Genomic DNA, 17,685 nt, shown 5'->3' with positions numbered 1-17,685 from the left:
GGATCTATGTGCCTGTTTTTCTTTGGGTGTGGGGAAAGTAACAATTGCCACACTTTACATGTGAAACACTCTCCCAAGGTTGTTGCAACCTGCAACACCCCCTCCCACACACACCCCCACCCCCCTCTACTGATGAACATTATGTGCTGCAAGAGCCTTTTACAAAGCAGAGGAGGGATTAAATTGACCCGTTTCTTAGCATATGTCTCTCTCTATTGGATTTCTTTTTAGCCTCTATCTCTGGAGGAGAGAAATAACTCACAAAACAGAATCGCCAGCACTATTGATTGCGCACGTCTTGCAAAATGAGGCCGAGATACCCGCGTTACATTCAGAGCGACAACCTCATGATGTTGATACACTGCTGATCCTGGTTATCACATGGCAGCCTCAGATATATGAGTACATTTTTACAGTTGACTTTTTTATATGTGTGTATATATATATATATATATATATATATATATGGAGACTTGTAGAAAATTGATAGTGAGTATAAACACTTCCAAGCATCCATTTCATCAGAGTCAGAAAGAGATTTACAAGGCCAGGGTACTCAGATCGGTCAAACTTTATAATATACAGCAAATGCATAAAATACTAAGGGATACTTATTTACTTATGAGGGTTGTAATGGACTTTAAATTATGACAAAATACTATAATTTGATACTAAAGTCACCCATACATCTTCTAAAATGAGCAGTGTTTCTACACCACCCATTTAAATGCATGTTATTCACATATAGACAAAAGTCCTGCTTTCTGACACACTCTTAACAATCTCTGTGGTATTTTAGTGACGCATTAGGTTGGCATTCTTAGGCGCCTCACTTTGCTGCCACTTATCACTGGACGTATGCACTGGAGCATCAGCGTGGGAGACAGAGCAGAGATGAATGCAGTGGCAGACTGATAGTTAGACTCTATATGTAATTAACAGCCTCGACTAAATGGGCCGAGCCAGTCTGCATACTGATTAGATTGTGGCTGAGAAAGAAAAGAACCCCCCAAAAACACTTCTTTTGTTCTGTTTTTCTTTCTTTTTATACCTGCTCTCATCAGCTATTGTTCTGTTGAGCTGTGAAGTATTAAATGTTAAATGTTAGCTGGGTCATAGTAAAAAAAACTCTGCTTCAGAAAGTAAACACACGTAGAAAATGAATGAGTAAGTAGTGGGGAGGCTATGCTTTTTATCTAAAGACAAAAACAAAGAATCATGCTATATTTAAAATGTTTGATCATTGGTAATCTTTTAGCCAGTTTCCTCTGCTTACACAAACTATCAAATACTCATGGATTGGAACATAGCTAGTGTTGTTCTTTTTAGTCTTTTTGTGATTCAAAGCCTGGACCTCTCTGATAATATCCATGAATTATGAATTATATCATGAATTCCGTCTGATTTAGGCAAAACATAGGCTTAATCAGGCTCTTTGGGGGTTGTCATTTTACACAGTATCACACATTAGTGCAAATTATATAATGTCTCTTCAGCAAAACCTATTGGCAGCTGTAACTACAACAATAACAAAGGTTAAACTCTTCTATGTGAGCTTTTTAAGGATTCGACTAACATTTCAGCTAATTACATGTTAGCTAATTGATATCTATATTTCCACCAGGTAAAAAAATAAGTGGTGGGCTACTTTGTGTTTTTGGTTGTTTTGTTTTACCGACAAATAGCTATATTCAAATAAATTGGCCCCTCGTCTCATCTGAGTAGAATGAGTTTCGACAGCTGGATGAGTTCATCAGGCTGATTCCAAATTGATGTATTTGTGAGTTATCATTTCAGTTTCTGACTAGAAAATAGCATGTCAGCATCCAGGTCACCATTACCACACCATTTTCCCCTTGAAAGCTCAGATAATTCCGACTCTGCACTTAATATTAGCGCCTGAAAACAAAACAAATATGGATGTCATTTTATACATTTTAGTCCTTTATACCTGTGTACCTGTTCATGTGAGTGAAATCTTTAAATGTTAAATGTAACATTATCTAAAATCTAAAAGGGATTTCTATTATAAATGTTTTTTATTGAAACTGTGGTATTAAGTATGCGAATAAAACTGTGCCACTTTTATTACAATTGGGCAGGTTTTAGGTTCTGATTTGGCTACTTTTTGTCAATCCATATGGCAACACTGGTTAGATTATGTGTCTAGTGAATAGCTTGTGTTAACTCTGCATGAGATTTTTCAGGTTCCAATGTCCCCCCCCTTTTCAAATGCTGCTTTCCAACTAAACCAATAGTGCAAATTGGAAAGTATAACTGGTAGTTTGGAGCATTTATACACAGAGTTGGACCAGCTCTGCGTCTTTAGGAAATTGGGAACTTCAGCCCATAAAATATTACTGATTAAACTTTTAAATCAATACATTTTAAAGCGATACATGTTTTGATTTTCCAACATAAAAAAGAAAGCTCTCCTTATCTCCAGTTCTCCTTATCAGCAATTGTGAGTAGCTTCAACTATGTTATGAAAAGACCGTTAGACTTTGTCGTCTTGTCATGGCTTTGGTGTAAATGGCTCTGTGATTGTCTGATGAAGGGATGCAGAGTAAGAGCAAGTGATACATTATTTTGCTTCACAAGAGATAAACCACAAAACCACAGTGAGAAGGTGAAAGCATGCCAAAGAAATGTCAAATAAAAAAAAGCAGAATACCACTTTAGTTCTTCCAAGGATAACATCAACTCTTTCTCCGGCCTGGTGAAATGTTGCCCTTCGTTGCTTTTTCTCTTCATAACCACTTCGCAGATCGAATTATAGGTTAATGCCACAACCTAAAAAAGACAAATTCCTCTGAATTAAATTATGTCATAACTTCAGTAGTGATTAAATGTTTTAAGTGAATTGTTTCATATATTAAATCTGAAACTAATGGTCACATTGATGTTTTTACAGTTTGCATATAGAGCGAAGAAGGTGTAGAGGATGCAACATTAACACTTCTTAACCAAGCTTACAAACCCCGTCATCATATACTGTTTGCAGATTTCTCATCTGCCTTTAAAACTCTCCATACAGATCTATAACAGTGAAGCTGGGTAAATGGACTGTACTTACATAGCACTTTTCTAGACTTTTTGACCACTCAAAGTGCTTTTACACTACATGTCACATTCACCTGTTCACACACTGATAGCAGGGGCCAAACAGAGGTGCAACCGGCTCATCACGTTCACACACATTTATATACTGTTGGTACAGCCATCGGGACCAATTTGGTGTTACGTCTTGCCCAAAGACATATTGACAGGAATCGAATCGCCGATCTTCCGATTGGTGGACGACCGTCTACCTCCTGAGCCACAGCCGCCCAGCATGGGTGTAAATCATGTCCTCATAAGATAAATATACAACCTTCTTACTGAGAGGCAACAGTGTAATGATGTCCATGGAGGAAAGTCATTTGTCAGCATCCTGACTGGGGTACAACAAGGTTGTGTCCTCTCATCTTTACTGTGCACATTGTATCAGTGACTGTGTTAATCTTAAGGATAAATGTATAATGATAAGCTCTGATATGCCTTTTAACCATTGATTATACAAGTTATAGAGCTGAGATTAACCACTTCTCCTTGTTGGCATTGAACACAAAGAAAACTAAAGAAATGATCATTGATTCCAGAAGAAACCGTCTCCCCTCTATCTCCTGTAATTATGAACAACATAATGAACCACTGAAAGTGCATGAGTATAAGCACCTGGGCACTAGTATTGATAGCAAACTGACATAGACACCAATGCCTGCTTTGCAAACACATCATCTCCATTTTTTAAGGGAAACTATCTTTTAAGGAAAGATAGAAGTTGTAATGTGGACAGAACTATGCTGACACTGTTTTATGTAAGTGTATTGACCTTTTGTGTTCGGTGTTGTGGGGAGCATAATCTGTACAAAACAAGAACAAACAGGGCAACTAGTGTGTTGTATTACTTACATGACAGACCAGTAAACCAGGAATTTAGCTCACAAGATCATAGCAGACCCTTTTCACCCTCTATGGTCCGAAGACGCACTGTTACCTTCAGGGTGATGCGGTCTAAAAGAGGCATCACATCTTTTGTCCAACGTAGCGTTCAAACAAACTTTGATCACATGGTCTGAATTTGGCACTTTCTTAAACTTTTGCAGATTGTCACAAATGATAATTTTTACATGATGCTGTTATGTATGGGTTTTTTTGGTATGTTTTTTAAAGGTGTTCATTTACTCCCAATAAAAAACGTTAATTAAAGCACAAATAGCCGAGATTCTCTGACTGAAAAACTGAAGATTGATTAAGCTATTGATTGATCCACAGGGGAGGAGTCTTTGACCATTTTCCTGGACAAGCAGAGGCTGAATAAGAAGTCAGAAGGCAGCAGCAACAGCTCCGTGGTGTCTCTGGAGCTGCTCCATCAGCTGGCAGCGTCATACTTCACAGATCGAGAAAGTACCCTAAGGCGACTGCACCACCTCCAGATCGCCACTTCTGCTATAAAGGTACAGTAATCATCCACGGAGCACTTATCTACACAGCCAGGGACTAAAACCTACCTATAGCTATATCCAGATACATATTCTTTCATTTCAATTTGTTGTGGCAAATGTCTTGCCACACCTATTTGTACCACACAGCACCTACATGTGGAATATTTGGAGCTCTCCCAGTACACAAACTACCACCCATCAGTGTAGACAAACAAACATTAACGGTGCTTTAAAGCTGTCCCTTTGGAATATATTACCACATGCTGTACTTATAATAAATGGCTCTACTTGCTCTCAATGTATGCACAGAAAATCTTTCTAAAGATTATTTTTCAAGGTGCATCGTTGCTCAAAAGCTGACGGGGAGATGCAAGAGAGCACTTGAGGACATGGCATTTTTTTTAAAATATGGCAGTCAGGATTAAAAGCACAGACTATGCAATGTAGCCCGCAGAGGCACTAAAGCATAGCAAATGTCAGGTTTCTTTAAAGTCCCAGTGGGAAAAGTCTATTAAAGCATACTGAGTTGTATTGTTTACCATCTGGACCGGGTTATGAGCTGTGTGAGTGCACCTGTATCACATGAGGGTTAAAACCGCTGGCAATTATCATGTGTAATAAAAAAGTCCAATTATTTTAGATTCAGGTGCAAAGTGGCCCTTACTTGAGGATTTGTAAGTGGTTTAACACATTTTTTCCAGCACATAAGCCAGTCCTTTGGTGCATTTTATTTACCTGCTCAATCAACACTCGACTTGCCTCGACATGGTGAATCATCATTTTCCCCCCAAATCTACCGCCAGGCGTTTTACTAGCTCTTTTCATCATTAATTGCAAAGAGGCACCATTTTTGTTGAAAGATCCACTCAAGAGGACACAGAAAAAGAAATCTTATTATCTCTTCTTTATTTTTTTTCTCTCTCTCCCAACGCCTGGAAGCAAAAGAATAACCAAGCGATATGTTTTTCACATAGAGGCGGATCTGTTATCTTTCATGAGATGACAGCAGGTGTGTGGGTGTGCGGACTTCGCTTTAATGCTTCAACTTAAGTAAGAAAATCTGATTTGAATGAAAAATTGCTAAGAGTCAACCGTGTGGAAATTTGAATGAGGTGGCTCGTTTCCAAGTGCTCTGAAAACGTGGAATGTTGCACGCTTAGAATATAAATATAAAAAAGGTCTGAGAGAGTCAATGGAGCGTTTGAACGGTTGCAAGAGAGAAACAGAGAACGCATGAAAACTTCCTGTACTCAACCCAATTAGCTTTTTAACCTAGAGAGAAAAGTTGTGAAAATGTGAAATTGAATTGTAAATGATAAAGTTTGTTGGATATTTTCATAAACATGTTAAACTACGGGGAATCTGGTTGAAAACATCATTTACAATTTACAACAATTTCAATTCTTAAGTCGCTTTTATCCAAACTAGGGGAGACCAGGGTTAGTTGTCACACGGGTAGGTTGTCACATGATGTTGATATCAGACAGTTAGCCTAACATCCTTCCCATTTTGCACTGGTCATTTTGTGGAACACACAAAACTTTGAGGTGAGGAGATATTTTATAATTTTTAAGGGTCAGATTAATGTTTCATGTAGGTGTTAGGGTTAGGGTTTTTTGTATTATAAGCTTGTATGTTATTAGTCATTTAAAAATCCAACAATTATTAAAAAGTCAAAGGTAATAGCCGTGTGGTAGTTAGCTTATAATGTTTGTCAAGAAGTCGGTCGGGGATGGTTGTCTCATTTCTCTCTTTGTGTGTGACAACCAACACAGTGATGTGGTTGGTGAAGTTGTGAAAGTGAAATTGATACCCATTTGAAGCCAATACCTTAAGCTTCCATTTAATGTAGGAATGATTATTGAAAGATGTTTTGATGATCAGCAATTCTCACAAGAGTAAAAAAAGTGTGACAACAAACCACGGTCTCCCCTACATCTGAGAACTGATTCAACAAAAGCAAGATTCTAGTCAAGAAAGAACAACACAAACTTTACTGCAGTACAAGCTGTACTCCAAAAAGAGAAAAAAAGGGAACATAAAAATAACCCTTGCATTCTTAAGAGTAATACATTTTCATAGTTAAGGTTTATCAGCACAAACCAGCACTTTAATATGTAAAAAAAAAAAGTGACAATGCTTCCTGAAGTGTGATTGCTGCATCTCAGTCACACAGCTATTACAATAAGACCACATTCTCTTCTAAGCCTGAATTGATGATGAGCTGAAATCCTGCTCGATTTGATTCATTTGTGTCTGCAGGGAGAGACTAATGAGCGACCGTCGCATTAAAACAATCAGTTATCTTTCGCGCCTGCAACAAACACGTCAACATTAGCAGATAAATTATTCGGCTGAAGTGGCAACCATTAAGATCTTTTTTTGTTGTTGTTCCACAGCAGCTGGGCCTGTTTTCACTTCATCCAGTGATATCCTGTGAAACACGCTTTGTGCAAATTCAGCTGCAGACTGCCTGTCATTCCTATTTAATGGCGAGAACTTAAGTCAAAATATTGACAGTACTTTTTCATATTTCTGTCTGAGTGGAGCTGTGCTGGACGCAACTGTGCAAAATTGATGGAAGCAGTATTTAAATGCTTTATAATAATTGATATGTCAAATCATATCCGAAGCAGTGGAGAAGGGATCCTTAATGTGCAGTAAATGCGGGTTTCTTTATGCATTTTGAATTGACTTAAAATTAGAAGTATGGGATTATAATGTAAATAAACTCAAGTTAAAGGTTCTGGTTAAAGTCTGTCTCCTACACCCTTCCAGCCCAAACACAATAACGCATTCACTCGCTGGGGATGTACGCTGTTGGTTACCAGCACTCAAAGCAATCAACAATCCATTGTGTATCCCCAGCACACTCATGCGTCCACACGCACACACACAAAAATACACACTTACACACAGGGAAACTAAGAGGTTCTACAAAACCCTTAAGGAGGGCATCAGAAGAGGAAGGAATCACAATACCTTTAACATTTCAGTTGATATTATACTCACATGTCACATACTTATCAACAATTCTTTTTCTTTACATTAAATAATCACAAACTAGCTGACAGTGTATTCCAGTTTGTGGGAGTTTGGGCAAAACTGGTTAGGGTAATGAGTGAGGAAGCGTACAACAACAAAATGTTGTCCTGAGACCCCTACAGGTTAATCAGGGTATTGCAATAAGTTGACTGTACCAAAAATTGTATCGGAGTGTCTATTTGCACCCCTGGTACAAACAGCCTCGGCCACACAGCTGAGCTATTTGCACCCTAGACGTATAACAACGTGAAAACATGGCGGACATTCATCTTCCATGCCAGCAGAAAAGGGCGAATTAAGAAAGGTTTCTTCTCTAATGTTTGTTCTAAAAGACATTTCTGGCAGGAAAATTGTATTATATTTTCATAATCTTTCCTCAGTGAATGCATACAAGCGTCAGTTTGTCAGTTAGAAATAATTTGTCGCCAATATCTTCCGTATTAGCAAACATATTGGGCTGTCACGTCACTACGTAGAACCGAAGCGGTGGCGTAATGGGCAACCTGTCCGTCATTAGTGCAGGAAACATGGGTTTGAATCTCTGGAGCAGCAGTTATATATTGATAATGTTTTCAGCTGAAAAACTGCTGCTGCATTTTCATAACTTTGTTAAGTAAATGCATACAACCCGAAAATATCTGAATTTACAACCTTCAGTTTGTAAATTCACCCCCACACACACACACACACACACACACACACACACACACACACACACACACACACACACACACACACACACACACACACACACACACACACACACACACACAAACAAACACACACACACACACACACACACACACACACAGCAGGGTACAAATAGCTTGCATTTCTAATTGTACTGGGGTGCAATTAGCATACATTGATATTTCAAATAGCCTTTGCCAAATTGTACTACTGCAGTTCTGACTAAGTTGACTTCAGTTTTCTATAACATTTTTGGATGTTATTTGGGAAAAAATCCACATTTCTGGATATTCCTGTCAGGCAGTGGAGAAAATGGACATGAAAAGTGAATAAATGCTCTACTGCATGATGGTAAAATTGCTAAAATAGCCACTCCACTTTTCCTAGACTCCAACTACACAGTCAGAGTAACTTCAGCTGTCAACAGTAATGACACACCAATGACTCCTACAAACTCTTTTAAAGAGTAGAATGTCCTCCCATCCACCCACATCATACATTTGTGGGGGTTTTGTGGCGGGTAAAGCTTTAGTAAAAGTAACATTAGAATGGGTAGAGAACGATGCAGCAGCATTACATAACGCAGGGAACCAGCCCTGCCCCAGAGGGATCGTATACCAAACCAAGAAAGTAGCAGCGTTATCACAGCTTGTGCTCAAGAGACTCACACTGAAAGTTAGAAAAATCAACCTAAATTACAATTCAAATGCAGCAGCTGTCAAGTGAAATGAAGAAAAGTTTGTTTGAGTTTTGTTTCCACTAGGGGCTTAAGACTGTGAAACTTTGTCTAATTTTAACAGGACAATTTGAAACTAGTCCAAAAAGTTGCAAAAAATAAATAATGTAAACCTGATAATCCCTAAATTTATCAAATATTGATTTAAACATCAAAATAACCTTCATTTAACAGTAGTTATGTATACAGTTATAATAAAGGAAATGTAACCTTGTCTGCTAAATAATGTTTCCCCTCACTAGTCGCCCATGGCAGTGTTTCCCTGCTGGGGCTGTGTGTTACCCAGAGGGTATTTCAGCAGTTACCAGAGCATACATGGAGAGACTGTGGAGTAGCTATGCTAATTTGAAATAAATAAGATTAGAAATGTGTGTGAAGCTATTCTTTAGTAAATTTAGTCTCACAATAACAAATAAATTACCAGCTGCAACAAGCTGATTGTACTGAACATGGTGCTCACTAACCTGGATCAGTTGTAACCACACGTGCTTGGACTGAGAAGCTAACTAGACAGCCAGAGAGTGGAAAGGTCAAAATAGAATGCTAAAAGTGACGAATAAGTGGTTGAAATGTTAACTTTCACCATTACTGGTGTGTGAAAGAGACCAATCCTATCTACCCTCATTTCCTATGCATCACTCCTTCATCTTGTATAATAAATGCAAAACATGCACTAAGAAATATGTACAACTTGACATTTTAGTATAACTGTTAGTGTTAAAAGCTGTGAGAATCTATTATTCCATTAAGTGGATTCAGGTTGCATTGGCAGCAGGCTTAGCCAGTCACAACCTCCAGCTCCTCCTGAGGGATAACAAGGCATTTCCGGGGCCACATGGAATTTACAGTGTAATCCCTCTAGTGTGTTCTGGGCCTACCCTAGGGTGTCCTCCTGGTTTGACATGCCTGAAAAACCTCCAGAGTGAGAAGTCCTCGAGGCATCCTGCCCACATGACTGAAACACCTCAAATGACTGTTCAAAGTATGGTACTAACCTGACTCTATAGTGTAGTATCAAGCTAGAAAATGTCAGACCTTGGATTTCATTACTTATTATAAACACAAGAAGAATGGTGAACTATTCTCATTAGATTGGAAATGTAATAGGTTACAGATTACTAGTTACTCTATTTAAAATGTAATAAGTAATGGAACTATTTCAATGACCAAATCCAAGTAATGTAACTTATTACATTTGATTACTTTTTGATGATGTTAGGGTAAGTGTTCCCATTAAGCACCAAAATCTAAGTTCAGGTGTTTTTCATGTATACTGACATGATTTATAAGGGAGATCATTTCTTATAAAGCAACATTTATCTCTCATTTGAAGATGTATTCATTAGTTCATGTAGATTTTGGAATATAAAATAAATAATTTTTGTAAAGTCAAAAGTCTGGCATGAGCTTAATTGGTACTGTGACACCATTTAAGTCCATGTGTGGTCCAAATAAGCCCACGTCATGTTTTATTTACTAAAAAGATTGATCTCAAAGAATTTAAAACAGCAATATATGTATTCAGTAACATGTTAAATATAAAAAATGAGAAAAAAACCCTCTTGAGCAAAATCTTAACCCTTACATACCATTCATATTCAGGTATTTCACAGTATCCCCTCATAATTAGCCTCTATACATCATTTTGGAACCTCAAATCATTCATGAATACCTCATCAGTCATTAATTGATTGGTTAGGGTTTATGAATCCTTAATGAAGCTTTCAGGGAGCAGAGAGTGTATTCTTTAGTTTTGACACTTTTTGTTAATATATTAATATTTACAATCACACGATATAATGGTCCAACTTAACACCTGCACAAAAACACGTTTTTCTTCTCTCAAATGTAAAAATGGGTCAAATTGGACCCTGAACAGTATGTAAGCGTTAAAGGTCTGACTTCAGATGTTTGTGCCCCCCATCAACATTTTCATCAGTAAGTGTAATTTAATGACACATTTATCTCAGTAACTGTAACGGATTATTTATTTTCTAATTTAATTACGAAATGCTGTTGATGAAACTAGTTACTCCCCAACACTGTTTAAGCAAGAAACCTAACAGTAAGTTAATATTCGTAGAACTACCTCTTTTATGTTGTATTTATTGATACATACTGACCCCAATTTATAATTTTTGTCTCTGCAATTTATTATTTTTTATGGTTGCTAAATTTGCCCTTTAGATTATTTATTTTTCATCTATATACTGTAACAGTGTTTCAAAATTACAAAACAGAAACTACCAATAATTCTGCTTTTAAATTAGTTCTTCTTAGAAATATGCTGCATATGTGCATCAGTTCTGTTTGTTTTCATCAGTGCGGTAAATTTAATATCACTTCCAAATGAGAAGAAAAACAACTCAAATTCACATTTGAACATGATTACCTGTCCACGCTGACAGGAATAGAACAGCTTTTCTGCTTGAAGACTAACAATCAGGTAGATTGCTGTGTTCTTCAGCAATTGCAGTCACCCAGAGAGATTTTGCACAGCCGCGTACACACGCACACACACACACACAAGCTTATAAGTGTACACACAACAAACACACAGTGACTCCCACTTAGAGAAGAGCATCCTTTACATGTTTCTGCTAAATGAGGATCTCTGGTATGCAAGCCACCTGCCGCGCTGTTTTCTGCCAGATCAACTCGTCGCCCAGAAGGGAGCCACACTGAGTGGGTTGTACTTGACCTGTGTCCATGTACGCCTCTGGGCTCTGTGTCGCTGCAGCGCAGAGTAGGAGGTGGGAGTGAAATACATTATATTCATCTGCAGAAAAAAAAGTAAATGAACTTAAGTGACAGATTCAGTTAGTTTAGACCATACCATTCTGGAGCCTTCACCCTATGTAAGGATTCTGTAACATGTGTGAATTTTGCTGTTTGGGAATGAGAGAGGAACTGGCTCTCTTTGACACAAAAGAAGGCAGGGTATTTTTACCACAGTGCTGCTGTTGTTAGGAGCTGAAATCAGCAGGAAAACTGCAGAGAGACAGTTGACTCCTCTGTAAAACCTTAACATGTACTAGTGTTGTTCTAAAAACAGCTAACCCTTACATACTGTCCATATTCTGACTCATAATAAGTCTATACACCAGTTCACATTCATAAATTCCCCATCAGTCATTAATAAATGTTAGAGTAATCCTTCAGTTTGATTAATTTTATGGAAAAACCCATTCAAAATCACTATTTTATGGTCCATGGGAACTTTTTATAGAATATTTGAGGACACTGAATTTTCTTTAATAAACACAGGTCAAACTTGTACATTTGCATATATAAAAATGTTTCAGCTGCACAACAATTTTTATTTCCATTTTGTAAACTGTGAGTCACACTAGGAAAATCCGGATAAAAGAAATGTGTATATGGTGTTTTTACAGCATTCAAATGCAAAAAATTGGTCAAATTTGACCCTGAACAGTATGTAAAGGTTACGAAAATTAAAGATTGTATATTCTTTATACTGAGAAACAACTGCATTATAAATTGTTGCATTTTTCTATGATTTTAATCCCCTATATTCCCTGTGGTGTCAAATATTATCATTATACATTTCCCAAAGCCTTTTACTGACACTCACGTTAAGTTCTTTTATTTCTCGATGTGTTTTACGTGCTTTGATGTGTTTGATATCATGCTTTTGTATGTGTTTCTACATAGTTTCAACATTCAGTTTTACATGTTTTCACCGCATCCCGCTCAGAGGCAGGTTGCGTAGTCATCTCGCCGGCAGGGCCGACATCCAACCCTTGTGCTCTCTGAACACAAAGCCTCTCTGTGTGTTCGGCTCTCAGCAGCTTCCAACTGAATCTCTTTAGTTTGAAGTTTAGCTTCTCTCCTGTATCCCTGTTTGTACCTTCAGATATCTGCTTTTTTCCCCCCCTTTCCTTTTAGCCATATAGGAGTCATGGTAACCCTCACATACTGTTCATATTCACTCTCTCTTCATAGTATCCCCTCATAATTAGTCTCTACCAAATCTCTGCACAACGAATCATTATACATCATCATTCATAGATAGTAATCCAGATGAATCCTTAATGACGCTTTCAGGGAGTTGAGAGAGTCTATTATTCAGTTTTTAGACTTCTCGTTCATGGGAAAAAAAACTATATTAAATGTGAAGAATGCAACATTATTTGTTTTAATTTTTTAATAAATATGAGTCAAAACTTGTAAAAATTATATGTATCATTTGCAATCAAATGGGTCAAATTTAACCCTGAACAGTATGTGAGGGTTAAATTACTGCTGATGAAATCCCAACACTTCTTGCTTTTGCTGCTTCATATTAAAAGCTTTTGCTATGAAGAGCATATAGGAAATTAAATGTTTATCCACTGTTTTACAGCCACCTCTAGACCACTTGTCACAGTCACTGGGGGACTGAGCAAACACTGCTACTTTTAAACATCATGGACTCAAGACAAGCACGTCATCAGTTAAAGACACCTTTAAGCAGGTAGCCCTGTTGTAATGGAGATGCAAATCCCCGCCATGCCCATGCCAAGTCAAACCAAGCAAGCACATGTGTATGAAAAAGGCCTATAGTGCTGGTAGCTTGGAAACTGGGGCTGAGGCAGGTGTGGAACAGAATCCGTGGAAGCTGGGTAGAGCAGGGGTCAAGGGCATGGAAGCATGGCTGACGAGACAAGTGACACGAGACAGGAACCAGAGACAGAGCAGATGTGACTGCAGGGAACAGGAGACAGGGAAGGGAGCCAGAGCAAATGAGACCGCAGGTAATAGGAGACAGGGACAGGAGCCAGAGCAGACGGGGCTACAGGGAACAGGAAACAGGGACGGGAGCCAAAACAGACAGCACTGCAGGGAACAAGAAAAACAGCATGAGGACAGGATACAGGCAAAACCAAAAGCTCTTCAGGATACTCTGCAAATCCTCACCTCAAAAACAGTTATAAGGCAGGATCTGCCTACATTGAAATGTAACTTTAGTGGCACAAACTCCCTGACAAATCTTCACTTAATCAAATTGCCAAAAAACAATTAACATGCAGTTAAGCTGGTGGATTTGGGATCTTGGGACCCTGTGGCAGTCCACCACTTTGTTTGTTTGATAATCCAGACTTGCCCATGATTAACTGTTACTGAGTTCAGCTTCAAAAGCAGGTGCTCATTCAAATCCAATTTTTCAACACAAGTTAAAGGCAGGATGGTCCAACATACTACGTCAATTAAGAATCTTGGCCTGTACCAATTCCCAGCCAGCATGTCCATGTGGGCCCCACATGAGTATTGAGACGGCATGGGCTTGAACTGGGCAAATGTTGTGGGTCCCACATGGCTTCAGTAACATGAGTCCCACATTTGAAGCCTATGTGGGCTGACTGTATGAGCCCCATAAGGGGTGTAAGTGGGCTAGGCTGGCATGGGCATAAACAGGGCAAATTTTATGGGCCTCATATTGTTTCAGAAACATGGGCCCCACAATTGTAACTCACCCAGTTGGACCCCACCTGAAACCCAGTCAAAACCCACTTGAAGCCCATATAGGCAAATACAGTTGGAAACCATGAAAACTGCAGACAAACCCATGTGGGACCAGTATTGCAGACCAAATTTAACCTTTATGGGACCCACATGGACATGCAGGCTGGGAAACATGCAGAACAGTAATTGTAATGTGACTTTTGAAATAGGAACAGCAACATATTTCTTGAGGAAGTGATGAGAGATATTACATAATGCTGAAATGAGTTCCTCAGATAGGTTTTTAGGATGAAAAGAAAACACACACCACTCCGTCATGTTTGAATAAAGCACATTGTTGAGTAAACAGTAAAATCAAAGTGGTCCAGGTTGAATAATCGACTCGCTGAAGAGCTCTTGGGAGTTTTTAACAAAGGTAGAGACGGGGGTGGCAGCTCTCTGGCGGATTATCACTGAAGTTCCTCATAGGAGTTATAAACAAGCACAGTGAGTATGTGTATAACACAGCTGAAGTCTATTAGATCTGACACATTTGTGGATTCAGTAACAAGTTCAGGCCATGGAGGCATAACAAATTACAATTCACATGAGCAAATTCTAATTGAAAACAGTGATTGTGGTCAGTTTAAAACCATGTCAATAGATTTCACAGGTGTCATGCTTTAAATGGTAGGGATAAAGCATCAAAAACCCTACTAAACCTCTCATCCAGCATGATTTACTCCAGACATTTAATGGCAGAAACTCCACTGATGGTGTGTTTCTGTAAAACTGTAAAACTGCAAAACTCGGAGGCAATCAGCAGGAAATAACCCAGCTGAACTCTGTCTGTGCAGCTTCAAAGTGGGTAACTGGTGCACAATTTTTAACCATAACCATTATAGGCCAAGTTACTGTGGCCACACACTTTGTGACCATTTGCATTCCTTTGGGTCTACATGCAGGAGGAAACCCTCCTGCAGTGTGGCACAAGAATTTAAAAAAAAAAAAAAGCATACATTGACAGTGCTGCATTATCTATGAACTTTAAAGGTTAGTTCATGATTTAAATATCAATATCATGCATGCTTGGAGCAAAAACGCATCAGGATAGTCCTGCAATGTCAGCATTTTCAATCTGGTAGTTGGCCTTTGTTGCTTGTAACCCTCCTTCTCTCTCTCCCTTCATTGCCTGTCATATCTACACTGTCCCTATAATAAAAGCATAAAATGCCACCAAAAACGTTTCATAAAAGGATCTTTTGTCCCTATTTGCTTTTGTGTAAAGGAAATTCTAACAGTTTTGAAGTAAAGGAGAAAACAAGAAAATGGGACATGGACGATAATGAATATTGATCCTGGCTTCAGGGCTGGAAATTACAAAATACTCTGCTGAAATCATACAGTCAGGTGTCCAAACATGAACATTAAAATAGATTTTTCTTGCCATAATAAGAATGGAGAAGTTGGAGAAAGAATACATGAATGGGAGATTATCAAATCTTCCATAAACAGCAGACAATATACAGTCAGGCAATTAAACATCCAAAACGAGAACACTTCTCAAAATTGAAAACAGACAGTCTGAATAGATACGAAAATCCTCTTTTCAACCACTGACCGTTTAATTAACCCTGTCTTTATGCCCTCTAGTAATATGTCTACCAACCATCAAATTTGTGTCAATGTCAGCCTATGAATCTTTAGTACTAAACCTTTGTATCAGTGCTATTTGACCTAAGCATAGTTTTTGATACAATAGTTCACTCAGTTCTTTTAAGTAGCCTTCAAACCCTTTCTGGTACTGTTTTTATTCAAATCTTATCTTACTAATATATATTTTTCTCTATATATTCCACTTGGAAACATCATTAGGAGGCACAGCATAAATTTCCATAGCTATGCTGATGACACACAACTTTACATTGCTATGCATCCTGATGACTTAGGGCCAATAGATGCCCTTCTTTACTGTATTTTACATATCAAGTTATAAATGGCAGATCATATTTTACAGCTCAATCAGGACAAAACGGAATACTCTACATTCTGGTCTCTACATACGAAAAAGAATATAGCCCAATTACAATCACTTCATAACCCACGTGTGTTGACTAGGACCAGAAAGACAGCACACATTACACACATTTTAAAGTATCTTCACTGGCTACCTTTTTGCTTCAGAACTGATTTTAAGACCCTTTTATTGGTTTATAAAGGTGGTCATGGTCCTACCTATTTATCAGATTTCCTTTTAGTCTATAAACCCTCAAGAACCCTCAGGTCTTCTGGCTTTGACCTTCTAAGCTTAGCTTGTGCTATGAACTTTTGAATTACTTTTCTTTGTCTGTTTGGAGTTTTATTATTATTATTTTAAACCTCACTTTTCTATTCTTACCTTATATTGCTATTTTGAGTTGTTATCTATCTTTAATCCTGCCTCCGGTTAAATGCTGCAGCTATCCACTTAATATGACTAACTGAGACTGCTGAAGCCTCATATAGCCCACTGTAAGCTTCAGATCACCTTTTTAATGCATTTTTGCACAAAATAACTTTGTCCCCATCACTTACATTGAAAGAGCATAAAGGGGATCTTTTGATTGTCAGTATGAACAATAGGAATGATTACTGTGAGGAAAACCTATTTAGCTCGACTGCTAAAAGCTACTGATTCTGTCAGGAATGACTTGACAGAGAGGTCACTTTGAAGATTAAGTATTAAAGATTTGTTCATGCATAAAGAGGTGTTCTCTTTACTGTTTGTGAAGTCTGTATTATTCAGCCAAACAGCCAGTGTTGCCATGGTACAGATGTTAGCTATAGCCAGCTAGCAACACAGTGTACAGTGTGTTTGTGTAATGTTTTTCTCCAGGCAGCTAGTTCTCCTTTTTCTTCTTATCACTATGTTTATTACTGATACAACTTTAGGATAAGTGGGAATGTTTCCTTCAAAAATGTTCAACTCAAGTTTTGCCTTAAAGCAAACGTGCTTCAGTTAGAATCCACTCATTTATTTGCAGTGATATTGTAGCCAATAGAGCTTATAAACTCACTTTATGCTCAGTGTGAACACTTAAACAGAACTGTTTTTTCACTCTTTTTTTGTAGTTAATTCAGAATCATGACTGGTGTTCAACAGTTAGGTCTCTTTAGTTAATAAAGCAGAAATCTGTGAGCCAAAACTTCCTTTTCCCCCCACACTAATCTCCCTTTGCTTCTCGTCTTTATCTCTTCCTAATCTTTAACTACATCTCAGCAGTCTGGGTTTTTTTTTATGAA

General features: G+C 38.1%; 1 protein-coding gene across 1 annotated transcript in view; it reads left to right on the top strand.

The window, feature by feature from the left end:
• brinp2 (bone morphogenetic protein/retinoic acid inducible neural-specific 2) overlaps window positions 1–17,685 on the top strand; it is a 142,241-nt gene that overhangs the window by 44,706 nt on the left and 79,850 nt on the right. The window contains exon 3 of the mRNA XM_062428738.1: window positions 4,318–4,499. Coding sequence (XP_062284722.1) covers window positions 4,318–4,499 — 182 coding nt within the window. The remainder of the gene's footprint in view (window positions 1–4,317; window positions 4,500–17,685) is intronic.

The sequence above is a fragment of the Scomber scombrus genome, chromosome 11, assembly GCF_963691925.1.
Source record: "Scomber scombrus chromosome 11, fScoSco1.1, whole genome shotgun sequence".
In the NCBI taxonomy this organism is placed as follows: Eukaryota; Metazoa; Chordata; class Actinopteri; order Scombriformes; family Scombridae; genus Scomber; species Scomber scombrus.
This window is presented reverse-complemented; position numbering and strand designations above follow the sequence as displayed.